Genomic DNA, 13,211 nt, shown 5'->3' with positions numbered 1-13,211 from the left:
TTCTAGGAGAAAATTATTGTCATCTTCTAGAAAAGTTGACTAACTTTTGTTAATATTGTCTGCTGTTTATGTAATGAAGGATATTAGTGCTAAAACCTGTCTTTACCTTTTTGGAGTTGGCATTGATATCAAAAGTACCTACTGTGTTCTAAATCCACTAAAAGGTAAAATTTGTTGTTAATCTTTTCAACACAAATTATTTTAAAGGTCAACATCACATTCCAAATGACTTACCCAGAATTTATTAATGTGATGTTTGTGTGTCCCATAGTTTAGCATATAGGAAGATATTGATTTTACATGTTTTTTTGCACTTATCTTTATAATTTTCCCTGAGGAGTTCAGGGACATTTTCAGGTCAGTAAAATTTCAAATTAATAATTTTTTTAGTAAAACATTCTTTTAACCACTTCACATCCTTAGAATGGTTATAATTTAAAAAGCAGACATGGTAAGTATTGATAAGGATGTAGAGAAATTAGCACCTTCATTGTTTCTGGTGAAAATGTAAAATAGTGCAACAAAGGAATGTAAAATGGTACAACAACATTGGAAAACAGTTTGGTAGTTCCTCAAAAAGTTAACAGATTTGAGAAAAATGACAGATTAAAGAAACTCACAATATGATAGCAGCTTTCCAGGACTGTTAGAACAAGGCTGAGAGAAAATGCCATTAGGCAATTCGGAGAGCCAATAGCTAGGTGAAAACCAAAAATATCAGTTTCTAGAATGGAAAGAGAATTAATAAAAGGAATAAATAGATGGTGGTAGTGCTTGGCATGCTTTGGCTCAGTGAGTCGGGGGAAGCTCCCCTCCAACAAGCCAGAAGAAATTCTCCCACTGAGTTTAAGATAAACAGGCACTGCTGTCCAATAAATTCACAATCTGAGCAGAAAATGAGATACTGGAGAGTCTCAGAACTCTTATCTCAGAGATAGAAAAAGTCTAGAAAAAGTATTCTGAGTGGGAGACTAGAAAACCCTGAAGTTTACATTTGCTTTTTCGTTCATTCTGGTTCTCTTTCCCTCCCTCCCTCCTACCCTCCCTCCCTCATCTTTTTCTTCCCCTGCTCTGTCTTGCTTTTTGTATATCCAAGACCAAAGAGCTACTTAGGCTTTACTTTTCATTGGATTGGTGGGTGTCCATGCCATGAGTCAGTCCAGGCACAGGAGATGGATCCAGGGCCAGTTGGAAAGTGATGTGGGTCTCCATGAAGGGTTGAAGGATAGACATGCATCCCACCCCGCCTGCCTTAGCATACAGACTGAAGCTCCCAGAAGGAAATGTGCAGTGCAGTCCATATCAGTCTATAGGTAGCATGGATGAATCAGAAAATGTCCCCCCTAGTAGTCTGCCAGGGAAGGAGAGAGCAGAGCTTAGCATATAGACTCCCTTAGCAAGTTTGGCCAGTTTGGATAGCTGAGACCTAACAAAGAACACAGTATTGGTGTCACACAAATGTCCTCATAGCTGGAAAAAGAAAGGTCTCCATTTTTTAAAACTCAGCAAGACCATTATTGCATTAACTGCTTGACTCATGTAAACTGATTCCAGTGTCTCTCCACTTTTTTTTATTGTTCTAATTTTACGTATTTTGTCAATTAATTGAATACTCTTACCGTCTCTCTCATCTCCATTCCCTTTTCTTCGCTCACCCTTTTTTCTCTCCTCATTTTATCTTATCTCCCCTCTTCTACCTTTTTCTTTCTTTTTTCTTATATCTTCTACTTCATTTTTTATCCCTGCTTCCAATTTAATTTAGTACACTATCGTGCAGGTTTAATCTTTTTAACCTATTCTGTATTATTTCTCACCTACTTTTCTCTTTAGTTAATATAGTTGTGGAGATCATTACTAATAATTTTTATAGCACATGTTGATATATGGTTTGTTCTTTTATATTTTTTATTTTTAGTTGTAGATGGACATAACACCTTTATTTCATTTATTTTTATGTGGTGCTGAGGATTGAACCAAGTGCCTTGCAAGTACTCTACCACTGAGCTACTGTGCTAGCCCGTGTGGTTTGTTCTTAAACTACTGCTGTTAATGGTAGTAACTCTCTCCTCTCAGAGTGGTATTGGTGATTGAACTTAACCCTTTGATCATGTTTATCATATTTCAACACATAAGATAGAGCTCTAATGCAGGTACTTATTATGGAGAGAAAACTACTCACTAAAGGATTTCCACAATGAAAAGTAAGAAGAACCCATCTCATCAAATAGACAACTGGTTATCCATATGTAGAAGAACAAAACTAGACCCTTATCTCTCACCCTGCACAAAAATCAATTCAAAAATGAATCAAAAATCTAGGAATTAAACCAGAAACTACGCAACTCCTAGAAGAAAATGTAGGTTCAATAGTCCAACATATAGGCATAGGCAACAACTTTCTCAATAGGAATCTTAAAGCTCAGGAGATAATACCATGAACTGATAAATGGGATGGCATCAAATTGAAAAGCTTCTGTATAGCAAAGACAATTAAGAATGTGAAGAGAGAGCCTATGGAATGAGAGAAAATCTTTGCTAGCTACTCTTCTGACAGGATTAATTGCCGGAATATATAAAGAACTCAAAAAACTTAACACCAAAAAACCTTTTAACAAGTGGCCAACAAATATGTGAAAAAATGTTCAAAATTGTTAGCAATTAGGAATTTGCTAATCAAACCTACCCTGAGATTTCATCTCATTTCAGTTAGAATACCAGCAATCAAGACTATAAATAATAAATGTTGGAGAGGATGTGGAGAAAAAGGAACACTTGTTTACAGTATTGGTGGGATTGTAAATTAGTACAACCACTGTGGAAATTAATATGGAGGTTCCTCAAAAGATGAGGAGTGGAACCACCACAGGACCCAGCTATGCCACTCCTTGGTGTATATCCTAAAGAATTAAACTCAGCATACTCTAGGGACATGCATATCCAGATTTATAGCAGCAAAATACACAATAGCCAAACTATAGAACTAATCTAGATGTCCATTAGTGGATGAATGGATAAAGAAAATGTGGTATATATACACAAATATACAATAGAGTTTTATTCAGCCATAAAGATGAATGAAATTATGTCATCTGCAGGAAAACGGATGGAACTTAAAACCACATGTTAAGTGAAATAAGCCAAACTCAGAAGGTTGGCATTCATATATTTTCTCTCATTGGAAGCTGAAGAGGAAAAAGGAAAAGAAAGGTGTTGTGGGGGTTGGAGGCAGGTCTCGTGAAAATTGAAGGAACATTAGTAAAGGAAGGGGGACCAGGGAGAAGGAAGATGGGAGGGAAAGGGGAAATACTGGGGAATGATACTGGTCAAATTATTTTGTTATGTTGTGTGCATGTATGAATATGTAAGAACAAATTTCACCATTATGTACAACTATACTACAGGAATTTAAAAATATGGAAAAATACATAGGACCTCAGAAAAACAAGGCAACAGACCTAGAAGATGCCTCCAAGTTTATAACTGTCCACCACCCCCAAATAATTGAATCCACAAAATTTAAAGTGGATGAAATTTGGACAAAGAGTTTTAAAAGCTGATTGTTAAAATGATCAATGAACTAAGAGAAAATACAGGAGGTAAAAGAGCATTTCAATAAAGAGAGATTCTGAAAAAGAACCAAACAGGAATCCCGGAAATGAAAAACTCAATGGATCAAAAAAAATTTTTCTATTAAAAACCTTGCCAATTTGACCCAGCTATTCCACTCCTTGGACTGTACCCAAAGGACTTAAAATCAGCATACTACAGAGATGCAGCCACAACAATGTTCATAACTGCTCAATTCATAATAGTCAGATTGTGGAACCAACCTCGATGCCCTTCAATTGATGAATGGATAAAGAAACTGTGATATATATATATCACAGTTATATATATATATATAACAGTTATATATATATATATATATACACACACACACACACACAATGGAATATTGCTCAGCCATAAAGAATAATAAAATTATGGCATTTGCAGGCAAATGGATGAAATTAGAGAATATCATGCTAAGTGAGTTAAGTCAATCTCAAAAAACCAAAGGACGAATGATCTCGCTGATAAGCGGATGATAACACATAATGGGGGGTGGGAGGGGGACAAGAATGGAGGAAGGAGGAACTATACAGAGGGAAAAGAGGGGTGGGAGAGGTGGGGGGGGGAGAAAAAAAGAACAATGAATCAAAAACTATTACCCTATGTAAACGTATGATTACACAAATGGTATGCCTCTACTTCATGTACAACCAGAGAAACAAAATGTATCCCATTTGTTTACAATAAAAATAAATTTTAAAAAATTAAAGGGAACAGCTATTTTTCATAAATAAATTGATTCAATTAGTAAAAAAAAAAAATCCTTGCCAATAGATAACATCACATGAACAACAGAATTACAAACCTTCCTTGAAGAGAAGGTATATAAATCTGAACATTCAGTTAGCAATAAATAAAAAATAAGAAACAATGATCAGAATATATAACAACTCTGGGACAATAAGAGACCAAACTTAAGAATAGTTGGCATTGTGGGAGGAATAGAAATAATAGAAAATATTTCCAAACCTTGGGAACAAGACCAGCATCTAGATACAGGAGGCATTTAGAACCCCAAATCAATAAAATCAAAAAAGAACCTCTTCATGACACATTATAATTAAAATTTCAATTATACAGTACTAAGAAAGAATTTGGAAAGCCCTCAAGAGAATATCAGGACACATTTAGATATAAGTCAGGAAAGCCCTCAAGAGAATAATATCAGGACACAATTAGATGTAAATCAATGAGAGTAGCATCTGATTTCTTAAGAGAGAGCCTAAAGTCCAGGAGGGCTTTGAACAATGTTTCAAGCCCTAAAAGAAAAAAACTGCTAACAAAGATTGCTATGTACAGCAAAACTATTGCTCAGAAACAAAGAGGAAAGAAAATCCTTCCAATATAAGCATAAACTAAAGAACAAAGAAGTTAAAAAACAGAAAACACCAGAGCTCAGGAAAGGATGAATCCAATTAGAAGAGTAGTTCTGCAAATGACAATTAGGACTAAATTAAATAGAAGTAGATCAAAATGCAGGTAATAACATTTCTTTACAATAACAATATAAATGTTATCAGTTCTTCAATTAAAAGACTTGGCCTGGCAGATTGGATTAAAAATTGGACCAAACTAACTAACTGTATGTTGTTTGCAAGAGACACACCACTTAGGCATAGATATCCACAGTCTGAAAGTAAAAGGATGAAAAATGATATTCCATGCAGATGGAGCCTGAAAGAAGCAGGAGTAGCTACCCTTATATCTGACAAAGTAGACTTCAAGCCAAAATTAATCCCAAAAGACAAAGAAGGTCATTTCAAACTGGTAAAGAGAGCAATCCAATAACAAGATTTAATGATAGTAAATATTTTTCCCCAAACTTCATCGTACCTAATTACTTAAAACAAACACTACTCAACACAAAGGCTCAAGTAGACCTTCAATACTGTAATACTGGGTGATTGCAACATCCTCTCTCACGATGTAGAGGTGATCCAGACATAAAATCAAAGACACTTCAGATGTAAAAAGCACTCAAATGGACCTAATGGACATTCATAGAATATTTCATCCAACAGCATCCGAATTCATTTTCTTCTCAGCTACTCATGGGACTTTCTCCAAAATAGAACATATTTTAGGTCACAAAACAAGTCTTAGCAAATACATATATTTGCTAAAATTTATATATGACTATATAATTTTATATGAATGTATTTACTTGCATATCAGATTATAATGAAACTAGAAATCAACAGCAACAAAACTACATAAACACATAGATTGAACATTACTTTTGAATGACAAATCAGTCATAGAATAAATCAGGAGAGAAATTTTAAAGTTCTTAAGAGTCAAATGAGAATAGAAGTACAACATAGCAGAATCTGGGAACTTATCTCAACATCATAAAATTGATAGCTTTGAGTACCTACACTAAAAATTTTTTTAAATAAAAGAAAGATCCCAAATAAACCTAATGATTCATCTCAGGGACATAGAAAAACAAGAACAAACCAACAACAAAATGAATAGAAAGAAGGGAATAATTAAGATGAGAGATGAAATTAATAGAGAATAAAAAATTACAGAGGATCATTGTAACAAAGTTGATTCTTTGAAAAGATAAAAAAGATTGATAAATCCTGAGCCAAACTAACCAAAAGAAAGACCCAAACTAATAAAACAGAGATAAACCAAACTAACCAAAAGAAAGACCTACACTAATGAAATTAGAGATGAAAGACGAGATATCACCACAGATATCAGTGAAATCCAGAAGACCATTAGGAACTTTTGAAAATTTACATTCCAATAAACTGGAAATATAGAAGAAATGGGCAAATTTCTAGACATGTATAACCTACCAAAATTGAACCAAGGTATATAGAAAACCTAAACAGACCAATAACAAGCAGTGAGATTGAAGCAGTCATAATAAATTCTTCAACAAAGAAAAGCCCAGGACCAGATGTATTCTCAGCTAAATTCTGCCAGACATTTAAGGGAGAGGTAATACCAATACTTCTCAAATTATTTCTTGAAATAGGAAAGGGGAAGCACTTCCAAATTCATTTGATGAAGACAGTATTACACTGATAGCAAAAAACAGATAAGGATACATTAAGAAAAATGTACACTATATCCCTAATGGACATAGATGTAAAAGTACTTAATAAAAGGTTAGCAAATCATATCCAAAAACTTATTAAGAAAATTATGACCAAGTTGGTTTCATTCCAGGGTTGCAAGAATGATTCAGTATATGCAAATAAATAAATGTAATTCACCATGTAAATAGAACTAGGGTCAGAAAGCACATGGTCATCTTAATAGATGCAAAAAATCCTTCTACAATTTAACACCCATTTATGATAAAAACACTGGGATAGAAGGAACTTATCTCAACATCATAAATGCTATATATGATAAACTCAAAGCCAACATCATTTGAATGTGGAAAACCATTCATCTAAATCAGGAAAAAGATACTTCATCTCAATCCAGTTAGAGTGGTAATCATCAAGAATAATAATAAAAGCTGGTGAGAATGTAGGGTAAAAGGAACACTTACACATTCTTGGTAGGATTGTAAATTAATACAACCACTATGGAAAGCCATATGGAGATTCCTCAAAATACTAGGAATGGACCCAGCGATACCTCTCAGTATGTATTCAGAAGAACTAAAGTCAGCATCCTGTAGCAATACATGCATATCCATGTTTATAACAGCACAATTCATAGTAGCCAAGTCATGGAACAACCTATAGGGGTCCCTGTCAATGGATGAATGAAAAAAGAAAATGTAGATATATACACAATGTAATTTTACTTGGCCATGAAGAATGAAATTATGTCATTTGCAGGAAAATGGATGGAACTGGAGAATCACGTTAAGTGAAATAAGACTCAGCCAAGGATCATGTTTTCTCTCATATGTGAAAGCTAGAAAGAAAAAAGGCAGATCTCATGAAATGGAAGGGAGATAAGAGCATGGGAATCATGGGGACAGGAGGGAAGAGAGAAGGCAAGTACTGGAGAATTAAATTGACCAAAATTATGCTAGCTACATGTCCAAATATATCATTATGAATTCCACAATTATATATCATAATGAATCAACAAATACCTTAAGGCTAATAGTTCTAATTTAAGATTCATATAATATAGCAATCCTGTACCTGGGTATATAACCAAGAGAATGAAAGCGCATTTACACAAAAATCTGTACAAAAAAATGTTCATAGTAGCATTATTTATTCCTAATAGCTTGAAAAGTAGAAACAAGTCAGATGTCCATCACACAGTTGAGTGGACAAACAAAATGAGTATATCCATGCAATGGCATATTATTTAGTCACAAAAAGGAATGATTGGTATTGCAACATGAACAGACCTTGAAAACATCATAAGGACACATATGATTTCATTTATATGAAATATCTATAGTAAGCAAATCTGGAGATAGCACAGCTGGTAGAGTGCTTGCCTTGCAAGCACAAGGCCCTGGGTTTGATCCCCAGCACCGCAAAAAAAAAAAAAAAGTAAGCAAATCTGTATAAACAGGTAGTAAATTAGTGGTTGCCAGGCCTAGGAGCAAAGGAGAATAGGGAGTGACTGCTAATAGATATGAAGTTGTTTTTAGGTGATAAAAATGTTTTTTAGATACTTGGGATGTATAACTTTATGAATATACTAAAAACTACTGAACTGTACATTTTGAAAGGGGAATTTTATAGTATATGAATTATTACAAAAAAATTTTAAATCAGTTTTTGATTTTCCAAAGTAAAAGATATTTTAATGAAATTGTAGGAAGTTCTTTTTTTATAGTTAATGCCAGAACTTTCCAGAAAAATTAAACACCAAAGCTGACATTCTCCTTAAAGCCTTGCTATCTGTTAATTAATGTGTAATATGCATTGTATGCGACTTACTCAATCTGAATGTGAGTTACTTTTACCAATGGTAAGAGTGCCAAGAATGAAGTGGCTGATAGCAGATATCTGGCACTTATATTCTACAGTTACACGTTGTTGCTGTCACTGTAGTAAAATGACCCATGAAAAGCATTTTAAGATTTATCTTAGAAATATCAGTTACAAAAACCTTTTAATAGTGGAGTCAAATATAAAACTGGATTTCAAAAACAATCTAAAACTTACTAGCAGCTTGCTCCTTTTAAAGAAATTACTTGACATCTGTGAGCCTCAGGTTCCTCATGTACAAAATCCATATAGGACTAGTGTGGATTAAATGAGATACCATGAATAAAATGGATTATGTTCTTTGGTTCCCTGTCCTGTACGTATTCTCTTTTTTTCTACAAGAGTATACCTCCTCTGCCTTACACACACACACACACACACACAATTGGATCTCTTTCTATATGTTCCCATTGAACCTGGAGATCGCCCTAATGAAACACTTGATGTACTCTATTGAATGTTTATTTGCTTGCCTTCCCCAGGAAACTGTTAGTTATTTAAGATAAAAACATTTTTAGCTAATGTATTCCCATTACCTCACATAGAACTAGCTCAATAAATATCCAAATAAATGAGTGTCAGTAACATATACACCATTATACTGGGTTCATAATAGCTCCCTAAAAAGATATAATGTATCTTGTGTTTTACTTTCTGTTAGAACACAGTCAACCTGAAGTATTTTCAAATTTACTCTATGTGGTGATTTATATGTTAAGTGGAATATTTTTGTTACAAGTTACACCAATGAAATGAAGAGAATGTTCCTTATCTGTTTTGCAGTATATTATTAGTAGTTCTATATTTACCTTCACAATTTGTACATTATGCTGTCTTATAATATCTAAATAGGCATATTTAAAATTTTATTTTACAAGTGTTTCAAAAATTTTACTTTAAGTGCTTGTTTATGCCATTTTTCTTCATCTGACATTATTGAGACTTAAGAGTGAAATAGAAAGCTTGAAAACAAAGCTGTGGATTTAAGAAGGCCTATGAAAAGCATAGAAAATAAATCATTTTAAGCATCATAACTGAAACTTGCTCTATTTTTATCTTAATGTCTTATAAAATAATAATGATAAACTAATTTTTTGTATGAAAGGAACAAAAAGAGTAGAATGAGGAAGTTAATCCTTATGTTCTCTGAACTTATGTATTTCCATACATATACCTATCTAAATTTAAAAGCCTTGCTGAATAAATATAAATTATTCACTGCATAATATGAGGGTATGGACAAAGTAGAAGTAAGGTTTATGTTTGTATGAATCATCAGGAATGCTTATTTTAGAGACTTATAACCACTCTACTTCTTTCAGGTACAGAGAACTACAACTTAGTACAGAAAGCAAAGTAACAGAATTTCTCCATCAAAGTAAATTGAAGTCTTTTGAAAGTGAGCGTGTTCAACTTCTACATGAGGAAACTGCAAGAAATCTCACACAGTGTCAGATGGAATGTGAAAAATATCAGAAAAAATTGGAGGTACTTGTATACAATTTTCTTTCAACATTAAATTGTATCCAAGCTCCCTAAGTACAGAGTTTATATAGAGCTTTATGTTTCCTGGAGGACCTCCTATGTCCTTAAAAAAAAAAAAAAAAAAAAAAAAAAGTGTGTGTACGTATAAATGTGTATACACACACATTTCAGAACAATGTACATCAAAAAAGTACTGGAAGTATTAGAAAACAAATTAGGGAAATATCTCATTCACAACAGTGACCCAAAACATACAACTACTTTTAATAAGAAAAATGAAATCTGTATCAAGAAAACTATAGAGCTTCACTGACATTTATAAGAAGAAATACTATTTTTATATAAAGGAATATTTAGTATTATATATTTTCCAGTTTTCATCAAATGATATTATGTATTTATTTCTAATCAGATACTAGCATTTTTTTTAACCCAACAAAGTTAGTTGCACGGTACAACTGAAAGGAAAATAAAATAGTGTTTTTAAAGATTTTTTTCAAATCATAAGGAAACATACTTTACATTTAAAATACATTCTGAAGAAAGAATGATCTATGAATGATATAAAATACAAAACCCCAAAAATATATTTATATAAGTTTAATTTTTTTTTATAGTAATAGTCAAATCAGTGGGGGAAATATGTATTGGATAATAAATGGTGCTTTGGTAATCATTTGAGTACCAAATGTTGGTATTGTTGGGTCTGTACTTCATACCATAAACCAAAATAAAAGTCAGATAAATTACTGAGCTGAATGTAAATATGGAATTACAAACTGTTAGAAGTAATTATAGATAAAATTTTGCCTTCTATCAGTTTGGGAATTAATCTCATATTCTGTTGATTAAAGGAAAGAAAAAATATTGGAAAAATAGAACTTGTATGTTAAAGAAACAATAGCATTATAGGCAAAGTGGAAACTGAAAAATACTACTTGTAGTATTATGATAAAGGACCTATTCCATTTTAAAAGATCTCTTATGAAGTGAATATGTCTTCCTATTCTAGATATATAGGTGGAAAAAAGAAATGCACCTTTTCCAACCTAAATTCTTACTGTTAATAAATAGATGAAAATGTATGTATTCTCACTGAAAATTCAAGAAATATAAATTTAATTTATTTTTACCTTTTTATAGATGTATGTGTTGTTTTTAATATGCTGGCAAAAGTGCCCACAAGTGGGAAATCTCATGTAGTAACAAAATGGAATAGCCCTTCTAGAGGACAATATGGTAATCTGTGTATATGGTCTTAAAATATTGATTCAGTAATTTCAGTTAAAGGAATTTTACTAAGGAAATAATGAGATGCTTATAAAGATTTATATTAATGATATACATCACTATGTTATTATAGTAAAAAATGTAAATAACAAATATTCAACAGTAGATAATCAGTTTAAAGTACTACATTTTGAATTATGTATTTTGTCTATTATATGATTATATGCAGTCATGTTCTTGACTGTTTTAGATTTGAGGAAAAATTTAAAAAGTTGAATAAGAGATGCAATTAGGTCATTAGCATGATCTTGACTGTGGGTGCATGTTTAGTAACAACCCTAAATGTACATATAAAAAAGATTTGAACGAAAATATATTTTCTTAATTTGCCCCACTAGACAATAAATTCCATGATGACAGACTGAACCTTTTTTAAAATGATCAGTATTCCCAGGTCTGGCACATAGTTAATTGGATTGATAGTACTTAGTACTTTCTAACTGGGTGTCTGTTGGGCAGTAGGCACTGTATTAGGCATTGTTGTACACACAGCTTTTAATGAGAAATTATTTGCATAAAATGAATGGTTTCAAACAGGGTTTTGTTTGGGGGGGAGGGTTGTTTGTTATGATGTTGGGGTTGAACCCAGAAACACTACCTCTGAGCTATATCCCAACCCTTTTTATTTTTTATTTTAAGCCAGGATCTCACTAAATAACCAAGGCTGGCCTCAAATTTGTGATCCTCCTTCCTCAACCTCCAGAGTAGCTAGGATTACAGTTACATCACTGCACCTAGTCTTGAACAGGACTTTGAATAGAACTTTCTATAATGATGGAAATGTTCTCTGTGCTATTCAGTTCAGTAGCTACTGGTCACCTGAGGGCATTTAGCACTTGAAATGTGTCTAGTGCAACTGACAACCTAAATTTATTTTTAGCTTAATTAAATTAAATCTAAATTTGATTATCCACAAATGACTAGTGACTATAGTTTTGGAGCGCATGCTCTAGAAAACTAACATGATCACTTATGCCCTTATTGTTGGGCAGTGTTGAGGTTTTTTAACTACTTTTCTCTTGAGTTTTATACTAAAGAAAAATGGAAACTCTTTTCTGTCCTGATAAAATTTCCTTTAGCAGTATTGGGTAGTAGTTAGACCTGTCAACTTTCAGGTCAACAGAGCTAAGAACTAAGATTTGAATCCAAATTAGTGACTGCTTTTTAGATAAATTATTCATTTCATTTGAGCCTCAGTTTTTTCATTAACCAAATGGGTCTTTTGAGCACAAATAAATCACCCATTTATTCTTAACATGTATTAGAAGTTCTCAAAATATTCTCCTTTGATGCTATAGAATTTTTACTTTGGTCGTGTTAGGAAATGTTAAGTAAATGAAAAGTATCCCTTCCCAAAAGATGAATATTTATAAAATGATAAAGGAACTTTTTATTTTTTTACTTTTCAGATCTTTCAGTCATGTGCTATCTAAACCCAATTATAACCTAATTATCTAAAACTAAATTATAATGTAAAGCATTGCATAGTAGGATAAATATCATAAAATAAAACCATTTGAAAAATCTGCAAATATGTGTCATATGTACATATTACACTTACATATACATATATATTCAAATATCAAAATTACTCCTTTTTAACTTTTTATTTATCCTCACAAAACTACTTTAAAAGATCTAAAATGAGTATATTGTTTTTGAACAACAATATGGCATTGCTCATTTATAAAAATATGTCTTAAGTATGTAAAAAGTATCTATCATCACAGATATTCATTGTGGTATTATTTATAATAGCAAAGAACTAAAAACTCTATAATCCCATTATTGAAGAATGGTTACTTAAAAAATGTGTGTGATTAACATTTTAAGATCAGTTGATATTTTAAGACCACAGAGTAACATGTAAAATACGCTTTTACATGTTCC

At 32.4% G+C, this 13,211-nt stretch overlaps 1 protein-coding gene across 1 annotated transcript in view; it reads left to right on the top strand.

Moving 5' to 3' along the window:
* PIBF1 (progesterone immunomodulatory binding factor 1) overlaps positions 1 to 13,211 on the top strand; it is a 227,033-nt gene that overhangs the window by 116,797 nt on the left and 97,025 nt on the right. The window contains exon 11 of the mRNA XM_079138952.1: positions 9,869 to 10,034. Within this exon, the coding sequence (XP_078995078.1) occupies positions 9,869 to 10,034 (166 nt within the window). The remainder of the gene's footprint in view (positions 1 to 9,868; positions 10,035 to 13,211) is intronic.

Source organism: Sciurus vulgaris, assembly GCF_902686455.1.
Source record: "Sciurus vulgaris genome assembly, chromosome: 4".
NCBI lineage: Eukaryota > Metazoa > Chordata > Mammalia > Rodentia > Sciuridae > Sciurus > Sciurus vulgaris.
This window is presented reverse-complemented; position numbering and strand designations above follow the sequence as displayed.